Source organism: Crocodylus porosus, unplaced genomic scaffold (genome assembly GCF_001723895.1).
Source record: "Crocodylus porosus isolate Cpor-Errol unplaced genomic scaffold, CroPor_comp1, whole genome shotgun sequence".
Taxonomy (NCBI): domain Eukaryota; kingdom Metazoa; phylum Chordata; order Crocodylia; family Crocodylidae; genus Crocodylus; species Crocodylus porosus.
The window spans coordinates 23,460,545-23,473,104 of NW_017728911.1; the positions used below are offsets into that span (position 1 = coordinate 23,460,545).

Below are 12,560 nucleotides of genomic sequence, written 5' to 3' on the forward strand. Positions count from 1 at the left end.
TCCTACCCTGGGGATCTTTAAGAAGAGGCTTGATGCCTACCTGGCTGGACTCATTTGAGTCCATTTTTTTTCTCCTGCCCAGGCGGGGGGTCAGACTGGAAGATCTACAAGGTCCCTTCTGACCCTACTTCTATGATTCTATGATGTCTGCACGTATGGACTTGCCCAAAGGGGCCAAAGTTTCTAAAACTTTGGATCATTTTAGGATATAAAGCCTACAATGCCCTGATTCAGGAAACTGTCACCATTAAGGAATTTTTGTGGGCGATATAGTTTATTGCACCAGCTGCATGGCTGGGATAGACTTAGGTAAGCTTTCAGGTACCACAGTACTGTAACCTTCCTTGGGTCTCTAGGAGAGAAGCAGACATTGCAGAGCTAAATTGCAGATGGAACAATGGCTTATGTAACAGCACTTAAACACACTTTTATATGTAAGTGTAAAATTCATGCTTAATGTTAAGCATCTGTTTTAAGTACTTTTCTGGATCATTGTCTAAATAAAAAGTGCTTACCCCAAGATGGTCTGATGTCAAAGATGCTAATTCTTCATTGGAGGAATGAAGCCTCTCAAATAACATAGTGTCTGCTCCTTTACAGTAAAGTTTTATCTGTCCATATGGATTTCGAACTGAAAAAGGAAAGGGAACTAGAAATTTAGAATATAAACATTACATTTCTCCTTCCCCTCCTCCAAATGTTTATTTGATCTTCCAAGTACAGGTTGACGTTTTTGGACATACCAATATAAAAATAGTAATCAGTGCATAGAAACAGCCTAATTACTTGGGCTGGTGTTAAACACACCATGTATATCTCAAAAATAAAAAGAATACATCTTGATAAAAATTGTGTCAAGCTAGAGGAAACCTCAAATGTGAACTCCTAAATTTCAGAAGGATTACAAACCCCTCTAAAATCTCTGCTTCAGTTTTGCTTGCAAATCATATTTTCTTGTTCTGTATCAGCTATGCCCAAGAGTCTCATAAAAGCAGCAAGTTTTGCAAGAGTCCCAACATTTGGGGTTGAAATGTCATAATAAAAGTTTGCAAAATGTTGACACCATCTAATTTGAACCTAACTTTTAGCTCTAATTAAATCTCAAAGGCAAAATGTGAACTTTAGCCTATTTCTAAATTGACTCTAAACCAAACATTCTCAATACATCTTTAGTTATTATTCTCCATAAAAATCTTCCTTAATTTATTTCTCAGACACTGCACTTTTCTAATAGCACAGAAAGGATCACTGCTTTTGCATCATCTTGTGTCACTTCTATTACAATTAGGTACTATAACACAAATGTGACTTTAGAGCAAAGATCCTTGAAAAAAGCAAGATATCAAAAAATATTGAAAGGAGTACTCAGGAAGTGAGCACTGTGCAGTCTCAGGTAATCAAAACTTCTAAAATATATTTTGTGACTGCTATACATATAGTGTACATAACATACCATTCTCTACAGGGGATAAATAAAGTGGAAATACACTTTAATAAGACATCTTAGTTCGCAACTTATATATTATTTTTCAGTAAAAAGTTCAAATTCTTCTACCTTACCTATAGCTCAATTCCCAAGAAGCAGCTTCTTTTAATGGAAACTGGGAGGGCTCAAAAGAGGGTCTGGTTAATTGTTAGTGATGGCCTTTATTCTACTTCATAAAATAACTTAATTACCACCACTATGTACTTGATGTGGTTTTACAAGGCATCCTGAGCCATTCAAGAAAACTTATTTTATAAATGACCATGATGGGATGGGGCAGTCAGACTTTTATACAAAGTGAAAATTCTGTACAGAACTTGCTTATTGTTGTCATCAGCATCATTTAAGCTGATAATCAGTTAAAAAAACTCTGCTTGACTACAGAGAATTATATCTTACACAAGGTTAATGTGGGGCAAGTTTCCCATTTAATCATAAGTAGAAGTGGTTCACATCAGTTAATAGTTGCAGTATGCCCCACAATACTTTGGGTATGTCTACATTGCAACTGGATGCTTCCATGTGTTGCAGTCACATATGTGAACTAGCTTTAATTCAGCTAGCTCAGGTGCCAACAGCAGTAGACATACACTGGCATTGATTTTAGCACTGATTAGCCACCTAATTAGTAGGCCTGTGCAAAGTGGCTAGTAGTCACTTTGGATTCGACCAATTCAGGGGACAGTGATTCAATTCAGTGATCCAAATCACTGTCCCAAATCGATATGGCTGAACCTAATTTGGAGATTCGGTCATTACCAAATCAGCTGAATCTCTGAATCAGCCCCATCCCAGCCCCATCAGTGGCTGCCCTGCCTGGTCGCAGCTCTCTGAAAAAAAATCACGGCACTCATAGGCTGCTGCCAGGTGGGAGAGTGATCCCCACTACCCCACACTGTATGGGAGGCTCTGTTATGAGCCCCCATCCCCGACCCACTCTCCCAGCCCCAGCTCCCAGCTCTCTAAAAAGAAAAGGACCCAATCACCAGCTGCTTCCAGGTAGGGGGGGCAGTTCCCATTGTCCCATGCCACATGAGGGGCTCTGCCATGAGCCTCCTGACCCCTGCCTACTCTCCCAGTCCCCCTCCCCCCTAGGGCAGGCCCACCTAGCCCCTGCTCCCAGCCCTTTAAAAAAAAACAAAAAACTCTGTTCTCACCAGCTCCTGTCAAGCGGGGAGGTGATCCTTGCTGCCCCCACTGCCCTGCGCTGCATGGGGGGCTCTCCCATGAGCCCCCAGAAGTCCCAAGAGTCGCTGCAGTATCTGGTGAGTGTGGGGCTTTATTTATTTATTTATTTATTTTTAAGAGCTGGAAGGTGGGGCTGGGGCAACCATGGTGGGGGCTGGAAGAGTGGGCAGGGAATGGGGGCTCATGGCAGAGCCCCCCATGCAGCGTGGGGTGCAGCAGAGATCGCCCCCTTGCCTGGCACCAGCCTGTGAGTAGGGGCTTTTTTTAAAAGAGCCGGAAAGTGGGGCAGCCATGGGGGGGCCTGAGACAGCGGGCAGGGGTTGGAGGGTGCTCAGGGGGGACTAGGGGAGCAGGCAGGGGATGGAGCCTGGTGGAGTTCCCCCCATGGTCCCCTCCCCTGCACCCTACTTACCAGTACAGAGTCCAGGTCCAGCTCCCTGCGGCAGCGACTGGGGACTGCCTGAATCTCCAAATCTCTCTGAATCTTTTCCGAATTGATTCAGAGAGCTTTGAATTGATTTGAACCTTGTAATTGGTCTCCTGATTTGATCTGGATTTGGAGATTCGGCCACCATCGGGGCTGAGTCAAGCTGAATCTCATCCAAATCAAATCAACACCCAAAGCTTCACACAGCCCTACTAATTAGGTGTCCGGGGTTCCAGGCAGGGTTGCATAGCCAGTATTGAAGCCATCACAGTTTCATTGCTACTGGCACCATTTAAAACTAACTCAAGTTTGTCTGTACATGTTAAAACCCACACCTGATTGTTGTGCAAATATAACCTTAAACTGTTCCTATTATATGCCCTATTTTTACACTGCCATCCTAAAGCACCACTGAACTACTACCCTGAAATGAGCTTCCATCTACTCAACATTTCTCTTAGATTTATCTGGCCAGAGAAGATATTTTTAAAATAGCATGAGGTGAAGCTGAAAACTTTGTCAGTTATAGGTCTTTCAAAAGTAGAAGAGTAGAAAACTAAAAAATAGTTTTAGAGAAACTATTGGGGAAATTATAATTCAAACATCTTGCTGTAAAAACCTCAAAACTGTTAGATCCTCTAATCCTCAGAGAGTACTAGCATACAGTAATATATTTTTCATGTTGAAATTCAACACTTCTGTTTACTACTTTTGGTCTCCTTATGTGTTTTAACTTCCACAATGACTGGAGCATGTCACTATAACTAATGACTGAGGTATGTCACCAGCTCCACCCAGTCTAAACTAGTGTGTTCCCTCTCTCCCTTATTTCTAGTAAAAAAAAAAAATCTTCAGAATTGTTCACTATGAAAAATAATCAACAGGATTGCAAGTTGTCATAGAGTTTTTCTTAGAAAATAAGTGATTTTTTAAAATTATCTTTCTTTAAAAATTGTAGACAACAGATGGCAGACAGACCAGAATGTGCTGTAGACTTCATGTAAATGCTGAACCTGGAAATGATCACAACAAATTTCTCCAGAAACATTTTGTCATTGAAATTCACTGATTCAATGAAATTGCAAACCTGTGTCAATTTCAAAGTCCCTCACAACCTATAGCAGGTTGGCAACTGATATGTAGATGGCCCAATTCTTGGGAGCAATAAACTTTGCAGCGTATTGCTGCGTGTTAATGGCACATGTAGATGACCCCCTGTTAACTGAATGCTCTAGATTGTAATCAATTAAAACAAAAGAAACCAAGAGAAAGGCTACATGCTGTACCTATTACAGACATCCTTTTTCTGATATTATTAAAATCTAAAAATGCCAATAGCTGGTATGTAACAAGTTGGCCCATTTCTTCCACAGTGATGGTCTCTGGGGTCCGAGACTTGAAGATAAACCCAAAATTTCTGGCAGCAGTTACTAGAGCACCTTCATCTGGCGACTGCACCTGGTAAATCAATTCACCTACAAAAAAGGAAACCAAAACTGTAAATAAGTTAGAAATTATTCATAGCATGACTTCCAGCAAATGACAAGAGGAACAGTACTGAAGAGTACTTCTTTGCTGAGGCCCTCTGCTGAATGAAGGGCTTCTGTTTTCAACTTCAGTGATCCTTAGGCAAAGGGAGAAAAAGTCAAATGAAAAATACAGATCTGTCATGAAACCCTTGAATTCTTTTCTCTGTAACTCAGCACACTGAAGGACAGCATTTGAGTCAGGATATCTTTTATAACGAGTCACTACAACATGACAATGTTGCACTAACCCTAAAAATACTTTCTGGTGCTTAATGTCAGAGAAAGACTGGGTAGCATGTCAGTTAAACATCTGCTCTTTGCCATCCAGGGTCTAAATACTGGTTCCTGAGAGGACTCTGCTGTGGATGGTAAACTACAAAAAGAATCTAGGTAAAGGTATGTGTTAAAGGAGGCCTGAGTTAATAGTAGACCTATTTCTGTTCAGTGGCTTCACATGAGAACTCACCATCAGGAAAAGATTTTTAGAGTTACAATCTAAGAAATGGCCTATTCAGATAATCAAGGAGTTCTAGGAGGGATGTTGGTCACCATTAAGAACTTGGCACTACCATTTGAATGCAAAAATAACTTTACTCCAAGCAATGTGAAAAGTTCCTGCTGGTTAAAGTAAATATTTGGGGAATGCACTTAGCATAGCTGAACTTGCTGCCATACAAGCATCAGCTGGCCTTACATGGCCTAAGAAGTTATTGGTATTTGGGGTTGCACAGAATCCGGGCTGTATGAACCCTAAGATATTGAATATGTGAATAAGAACAATGCCTGTTTCTCAGATACAGATTCTTTATTATAGGAAAGTTTTACAATTAGCTCTTTCCAAATTGAATTTAAAGCAGCACAGTTACTTGCTAAGATGCACAGCAGGATTTTGGAAGCCCAGTACACACATTCTGCCTAAATCAAACTCTAAATAAGCATGAAATGCATCCCATCCTTATATGGTTATAAAGGGCCTCTATGAAAAGGTCAAAGATTTGTATGAAATCTAGCCAATAAACAGATAAAATTAGTAAATCACTTAGAATCAAAGTTGTCATAGCAATCTAGACAGCTTATCAGAAGCCTAGCTATGTTACAGACCTAGCTACAATCAGGTAACACAAAAACAGGGAAAAAAATTAACTCCGGGTTTCAGAAACAATCTCCATGTAAACCTTAAATTGGTACAAATAGTACCTCCATTATTCCTGCAGTCCCAAGATTGCAGTACAAATGCAGAGAAAATTATTAGTTAAATGTAAATGGAAAACTAACTTTGATGCAACGATAAAAAATGGACAAGTCAACCCTATAACAGGGTCAAGGAATTCAAGAAGTCAATGCTGGAACTTACTATTCTCATTTACCTACCTAAAATCTCCATCAGATACTGATGAAATTACTTCAAATTTACTGGAAGCAAAATCTGAACCAAAGTTTCTAACAGTCTTGACTTAACCTTTATTGCACATTCCATATATTACATGTTATAATGCATGTAAAATAATTAGAATCAAGATACAAATTTAGACCAACATGTATAAGAAGTAATTATTTGCACAACAAAAATATCACCTGTACAAAATGGCTGAACTAATTTTGCTGACACCGTAGAAAAAATTCTGGGGTAAAACAATGCAAGAAAAAACACAGCCCAAAATGAATTTGCCTAAGAGAGCTATGAACACAAAAAAGAGAGAGAGAGAGAAAGTGAGATGGTTGACATGGAAACTGAAGCTCAGCCCTGCATCATTTCCACTCATCAACAGTCACTGAATAAAAATATTGCTTTAAGCCTTAATAATAATAATAATAATAATACTTAGCACATCTGAACTCCTGCTTTAGATCTTCAGTGTCACACAAACAACTATTCTTGCACAATCAAAAAAAACAGCATTAAAAAAGGAAAATATGTCATTCTAGTAAAAGCAAAAAACGTGGCATAGAAACAAGAACACACAGTACTAAGCCTCTTATTAATTAAAAACTACAGAAACAAACTTAAAACAATCCACCTTTTATTACCAAATTCTGTCACAAGCCAGGCAAATTTGAGACCACAGTGCACTTCAAAGTGATTCATGATAAACACAGCCAATAAAGTCATAAGTTTTCTGGGGTTAGAATTGCAGAAGGCAGTTCAGAGCTATAAGAATTTCATGCAAAAATGATAAAAAATGAAGAACATATTCTGTGCTAAGGTCCTAGTGTTGTTGAAGCCATGGTAGTACAGGAAATGTGCAGGATAAGAAAAGCTTCTTTTTAGTAATAACTTTTATTGTACAAATTCCATAGTTGGGAATGATGTTAAGCCCTGGCAGGCATGCAATCAAAGGCACAATGGGATCAGATGTGTGGTCCTCACAATCACACAACCTACCATAACTCGTGTGCATGGCAGGAGGCATGATTGTGGGATTGAGACTGATCCCACTAAACCATATTGCAGGAGCAGGGGAAGCCTATGATCCTGATCCTGAGTTCCCCCTGCACCTGCAGATAACAAGCTCTTGCAGTTGGGAGCCCCAGTCAGCTGATGGGGCCTTCGAGTCATGTGGGTGCATCATGGTGCACTCCTGCAGCTGGGAGCCTGGATTCAGCTGACTGAAGTTCCCAGCAGTGAGGCACAGCAGAGCCTTCGACTCCAGCTGCACCCTGAAGGCTCGGAGCCCTGATCTGGTGCTGCTCCCAGCCAAGGAGGTGTATCAGAGTCAAGGGCTTTGATACACCCCTGCAGCTGACTCAAATAGGCCCCTGAAGCTAGGAGCAGCAATTAGCTGATTGGTCTTCTCAGCCTTGCGGCTACATGGGGATCAAGGGCTCCAATACACTCTGAAGACTGGGAGCCTCAATTGCCTGGGCAGACATTCAATTTATAGTATGATAGGAACCAGCCACAAAGGTATTATGCATATTTTGTTTTATCATACCATTAATTTTATTTTAATTGGTTGCATTTAATTAATTATTTTAACTGGTTAATCATCTCCTAAATATAATGTGTGCTAGACAAACATCTGGGCACTGAAGACATGCATTCTATGCTCAAAAGCTTGTCTAACACCTTTCTCAGTTATACAGTTGGTCATATTTCAAATATTTTAACATAAAAATGACTTAGAAGGAATCCCAGTGACTGCTTTGTTAGTTTAAGTTTTACACATAAAATAGGTTTAAAATGCTTAAATCAATGTTGAATGCCACACATGATTAACAAAAAACCTTTGCTAATTCAACAATGACAAACTTAAGTTATTTTGGCAATTTTCAGACTATATTAAGTTGAAAATTCAGCATTCTAAGCAATTTAAAATCCTCTCTTTTAGAAATTTTTCTTAGGAGTCTCACACTTTTTCTTGCTCTTTTAGTGTAATTATCACACACTTTAATCTTACATAGAGGCTAATCCAATAGGTGGGAGTATGGAAACATAAATCTGCAAATTATTCTTTTTATTTAATGGACAAAGGATTCACTTAATTCATGTGTATCCATCAAGCTATGTCTCTGCTACAGACTTCCTCGTGCAGAGAGAAGGGGCTGGAGATGGCAACTGCAGCAGAGCTTGCAAAGAATGGGGCAGGCCAGGAGGATATTCAGGAGCAACACAATGATTCAGGAAAGAGAAAGCTGGTGGGGAACAGCAGTGTGTATTTGTCTCTCAAGTTCATGGACCTGATAAAATGGGCCAAAGGATTTTTGCTGTATAAGCCTGTGCAGGACACTAGGGCTGTGCAAAGCTTTGGTCCCTGATTTGATTCGGTGGAGACCCTTTAATCTCTGTGAATCGAATCAGAACCCTCTGAATTGATTCGGAGAGATTTGGAAAGATTCAGCAATTCGGACACAGACACAGCTTTAAATGTTTTTTCTACATACCTCAAGGTACCAGGTGGCTCATGAATGCTGCGATGGTGGGGTGGATGGAGCATCCCACAGGAGTGCAGGGGGCTCCCCAACACACTTGGCAGCAGATCCAGAAGTAGACCAGAAGCACTTCTGGCCCCGCTGGGGAGTGCACAGGGGACCGGCCCCTGTGCCCCCTGGCACAACAACTAGTGCCTCCTGGATCTGGAGGGGCACCCGGGTTCCCCACGTGGCCAGTCATTGAGCCGGCAGGGTGCAAGGGAGCTCCTGTGCACTCCCCAGTGGACCCGTTAGTGGACTAGAAGTACTTCTGGTCCACTTTTGGGTTCACCACTGAGCACACAGGGGGCCCCCCCCATGCTCCTATGGGACGCTCCATCCACCCCAGCATCGCTGCATTCTCAAGCCACACCTGGTACCTCAAGGGATGTAGAAAAAACATTTAAAGCTGTGTCTATGTCCAAACCACTGATTCTCTGAATCAGCATCAAATCTTCAGATTCAGCCAAATCAAATCAGGGACAGTGATCTGAATCAACTAATCGAATCACCGTCCCCGATTCGGGATGAATCCAAATTGAATACAGCCTGTTTCACACACCCCTACAGAAGACACTGTTCCTGCAGAGTGCAGTAGGTCCAAGAATATCTATAGGCTAAAGTATGAGATCATAACTACTTATTCTCCTAATGGAAGATGGAGCACAAGACTTGTCAGGGAGAGCAGTTGCCCAATGATTTTTCATGACTCCCAGCTGACTGGACAGAAACTGGGCCTAAATTTTTAAATATGGGCCTAAATTTTAAATATGAAACTTCTTATCAACTGTTTCTAAGCTCCTGTAGAGTTCAGCTGCCAGTTCTTTGCTCCCTCCAGCTCCCAGACTATAACCAAAGTTTCTGGTAGATATACCCAGGGAGTAGCTTTTAAAGAAATGGAAATGGCTCAATAAACAATATGCTGAGCAGTGAAGTAGACTAACTGATGCCTCACGGGATGACAGAGTTTGAAAAGGACAAAAAGCTTTTCACCTCCAAATGATTAAATTCAACTTGAGTGTATCATAACTGAAAGTCAATTAGCAATTGACAGAAGTTTACGAGACATATCCATAATGAGCTGATCTCAGTCCATCTCCTGATCAAACAGGGCACCACCACATTAGTAGTCTCAGCCAAGAATGAAAAGAGCATGAAGGCTAAGCTACCTTCTGCACCTGACTCTCCATTCAACATCAAGTCACACTCCCAAATGAAAACTTCAACCAGCCACCATTTACTGAGATGCACTTGTAAATGAAGACAGCTTTAAATGAATAATGGGCTTCTTTTAAACAGGACACTCCCAGGCTGCACTCCTGGGCTGATTATAAAGAAATGTATTTTAAAAGGCAGATTATAGTTTTCAAATGGATATGTATTGGTACTAACTGGATATTTACTTTCTTACCCTTCTAATTCATGTATAATTTACTCAATACCTATTGACACAAAGTCTCTGACTTTTTTTTTAGCCATATATTCTCCATCAACTCAAATGACCTCCAAATTCAGTACAAGGTTTGTTTGGGATTTTTTAAACTATGAATGAAAGATTTTATACTTTCTAAAGTTGAAAAACTACACTCTAAAGCCAAACACAGCAAGATAACTACAGGTTATGAGATTGTCTCAAAACAGATATGTATAAATATCAGCAAAACTGTGTTGCTTCTGAGTAAAACACTATGATACCATCCACCTCCTTTCAAATCTGCAAGAAGTACAGTATAAAACTGAAGCAATTTGATTAGCATGGATCCAAGCTTTCTGTTTGCCATGGAAAAATGCAGATTTTCTCCTTTACAGGAGAAAAATGCAGGAAACCATGGGTTTCTCCATGCAGGCTGGCAGACTGCCAACCTACATGGGGCTGGGGGGAGTGGGACACAGGGGACAGGGGGCACCATGTGCATATGCACATGCACGTGGCAGCCAGGCAGGATAGTGGAGAGCAGCTCCTACGGCTCCCTCCAAGTAATTCTGTGAGGACAGGGAGGCACAGGTGATGTGTGAAGAGTGTAGGGGGGGGCATGTACCCCCCAGATTTCTGTGCTTACAGAGGGGAGCAGGACTGCAGCTGGGCTGGACCAGCTCTGGGCAGGAGCTGCCTCTGTGGCCCAGCAGGCAGGACCCCATGACTGTCAAGGTGAGGCACCCTCTGCCCACCTGGTAGCAGCAGGGACACAACTCTGCACCACCACTGTCACCACATACCATCTTGGCAGCCACAGCAGTGCATCGCTGCCTCCTGTGTATCCTTTGGGCTGCAGAGAAGGCTCCTGCCTGGAGCTGATCTGGCCTGGCTGCAGCCCCATGCCCTGCTGTGGAAACAGAAATCTGGGGAAGGTGCATGCCCCACCATTCCCCTGATGTGTCACCTGTGCCCCCTGACCCCCCCCCCCCATATTGCCCACAGGGGAATGGAGGCAGAGGCCAGTGGGTCGAGAGTGAGAGGCAATAGCAGGGCTGGGGGGCTGGGGGGCAGGAGTGAATAGTACTGGCAAGGCCAGGGAGCTGTGGGTTGGGAGTGAAGGGCACTGGTAGGGCTGGGGGGGCTGGGGTTCAGGAGTGAAGGGTAGCGGCAGGGGCAGGGCACCAGCATATCAGGACTGCTCAGCTCCACAAAGCAACAGGGAGGACAACCATAGCTGGATCTTCATCCTAGTGAGTGAACAGGTCAGGGAGCTCTCTGATTCTCCATGATAAAAAAACTAAAATTCAATGTCAAAATATATACATATTTAGTACTGTCACTGGTAGGTGTTGTAGGGCTTAGGCCCCTTCTTGGTCACTGCCTTGTTTCCCAGTGACATCAGGGTGAGATCCGGGTTCAGCACCACCATGGTAGATTGGGTGCTGCTTCTACTCGCCTGCTATGTCTTTGATGCTCCTTTTGATCCTCTTTTGGGAGGCAGTTCCCTGTAGGTGGCCTGAGGGGACTTCAACCCTGGGTTTATTTGTGGGGCTCCAACCTCCCCTTTATCCCACCCCTTACCACGTCCACAGCCTAAGCAGACACTGCTCACCACAGGTCTTGCCCTGGATGATCTCACCTCATCCACGCCACCCGCCTCTAAGGATTGGGCCTTCCTGGCTGTCAGTCTTCCTGAGTCTGTCCCTTGTTTTTGGGCTGGCTCCTGAGTAACTAAACCTGTCCCATCTAGGGTTAACTGCAACTGAGGAAACGTAACTGAAAATGGTCAGCGTCTGCTGATGGGCTCCTGGGATTCCATGTCCCTTGGTTACTTGGAGACTCATCCATCCCTTCTATCCTAGTATGCATGGGAATGGGCAGCCTTCCTGTGCACAGCTGCTGTTGGCCCTCCCAGTGCAACTTCCCTGAGGCCCAGCTGACCTGTGGCTGGGCTATCCTGGTCCCACCAGCCAGCATTGTTTGCTCTCCCTGCCCAGGGGTCTGTGATCCTCTGTGCCTCTATCACTGCGGCCCTGCCCAGGGGTGTCAGCAGTCCCTTGGGGCCATCACCTGCCACGGTGCCTGAGCTTCTGATCAGAGCTCCACTGTTCCCTGCGGCATCCCGTGGGGCTTGCTTGCCCCTATCTCCTCCTGGGGCTTATGATCTCCGCCTTGCTTGTCTGGGTCCTCTGGTAGGCACCTGGCCTCTTCCCCTCGCCTCCAGGGCTAATACTCCCTGACTCCACAGAGCCCGCCTCTTTGCCAGTGTTCCTCTTTCCTTTCCCTGGCACAGGCTTAGCTGTGTCCTCAGCTGTTTCTTGAAGAGCCCACACTTTGCTGATGCCACACCCCCTTCCTCCACTGATTTGCAGGCTCAGGCAGCTCCAGTAGTGCCAAGCCTGCCCCAGTGTCTCTTCCCAGCTGCCACCCATTGTCTGAGTATTGGGGAACATCAGGGGGGGAGGGTCTGTGGTGTGTCAAGGGGGCTTTTGCCTCCCCTCTCACAAGTATTTATTTTGTTATAATGATTGAGGCATCAGTAGCCTTTCAAATTGCTTTAAAATTGCGTGTGTGTGTGTGTGTGTGTGTGTGTGTGTGTGTATA

General features: G+C 43.4%; 1 protein-coding gene across 1 annotated transcript in view; it reads right to left on the reverse strand.

Moving 5' to 3' along the window:
• Positions 1 to 12,560, reverse strand: part of ATP8B4 (ATPase phospholipid transporting 8B4 (putative)) — a 185,890-nt gene that overhangs the window by 48,392 nt on the left and 124,938 nt on the right. The window contains 2 exon segments of the mRNA XM_019533652.1: positions 516 to 631; positions 4,388 to 4,576. Of these exon segments, the coding sequence (XP_019389197.1) occupies positions 516 to 631; positions 4,388 to 4,576 (305 nt within the window).